The sequence below is a fragment of the Octopus bimaculoides genome, chromosome 8, assembly GCF_001194135.2.
Source record: "Octopus bimaculoides isolate UCB-OBI-ISO-001 chromosome 8, ASM119413v2, whole genome shotgun sequence".
Taxonomy (NCBI): Eukaryota; Metazoa; Mollusca; class Cephalopoda; order Octopoda; family Octopodidae; genus Octopus; species Octopus bimaculoides.
Window position 1 is genome coordinate 58,345,214 of NC_068988.1, and position 980 is coordinate 58,346,193.

Genomic DNA, 980 nt, shown 5'->3' on the forward strand with positions numbered 1-980 from the left:
ACACACACACACACACACACACACACACACACACACACACACACAGGCATAGGGGGAGATATAAATACATATATATATAAACAATATATGAGTATATATATATACATATATATATATTTGTAATCACTCGTAAAGTGCCGCCTCTTTCTGTATCTTTGTCAATACAGACTACGTGACTTCCGTTTGTTTTTCTATCTCTCTATCTGTCTATCAATTTGCCTACCCACCCACTTCCTTATCTATCTTTCTATCTACTCATCAATTTATATATGAATATATATATATAAATACGTATATAAATGACACTATAAGTGTAGTATATAGCCACACCTTTACGTTTATATCTTCAGCAATATGTCTTCTGCACCTGTGGATGTAATCGTCGTCGGTGGTGGGCTCAGCGGTAAGTACATTATATTGTTCTAAAAGCCTATATATGTGTGTGTGTGTGTGTGTGTGTGAGAGAAAGAGAGATAGATAGAGAGAGAGAGAGTGTGTGTGCGTATAATATATACAATATGCACTTAAGTATGGAAGTATGCATGAATGTATGTACGTATATATGCATGTATATATGCAAGCCTGTACATATGTATAGGTATATATATATATATATATATATATATATATATATATATATATATAGTATATGTATATGCATACACATGTACATCGCAGCTGTATACTCAGTGTTCATAGTAATTCTGTCATACAAAGTTAATTAGTAATAAGGTTGTATAAGATTGACAGATATTAGCTAATAAAGCTGATGATGTACATGTTGCTGCTGCTGTTTATGATGATGAGGATGATGATGATGACGATAATATTTTATATAAACATACATTGGTCCAGATGGACTATATGTAATCTGAACCTTTCCCCCCTTGTTTTATTATTTTTTTTTTACGGAATCCCACCCCACGTTTTAGGCTATGGAGATTCCGATTCTGAAAAAAAATTTTCAAAAATCTCAATTT

The 980-nt window shown here is 32.2% G+C and overlaps 1 protein-coding gene across 1 annotated transcript in view; it reads left to right on the top strand.

Annotated features, from left to right (window-relative positions):
* Positions 1 to 980, top strand: part of LOC106881277 (amine oxidase [flavin-containing]) — an 89,951-nt gene that overhangs the window by 2,778 nt on the left and 86,193 nt on the right. Inside the window, exon 2 of the mRNA XM_052969855.1 lies at positions 351 to 403. Coding sequence (XP_052825815.1) covers positions 355 to 403 — 49 coding nt within the window. The 5' untranslated portion in view covers positions 351 to 354. The remainder of the gene's footprint in view (positions 1 to 350; positions 404 to 980) is intronic.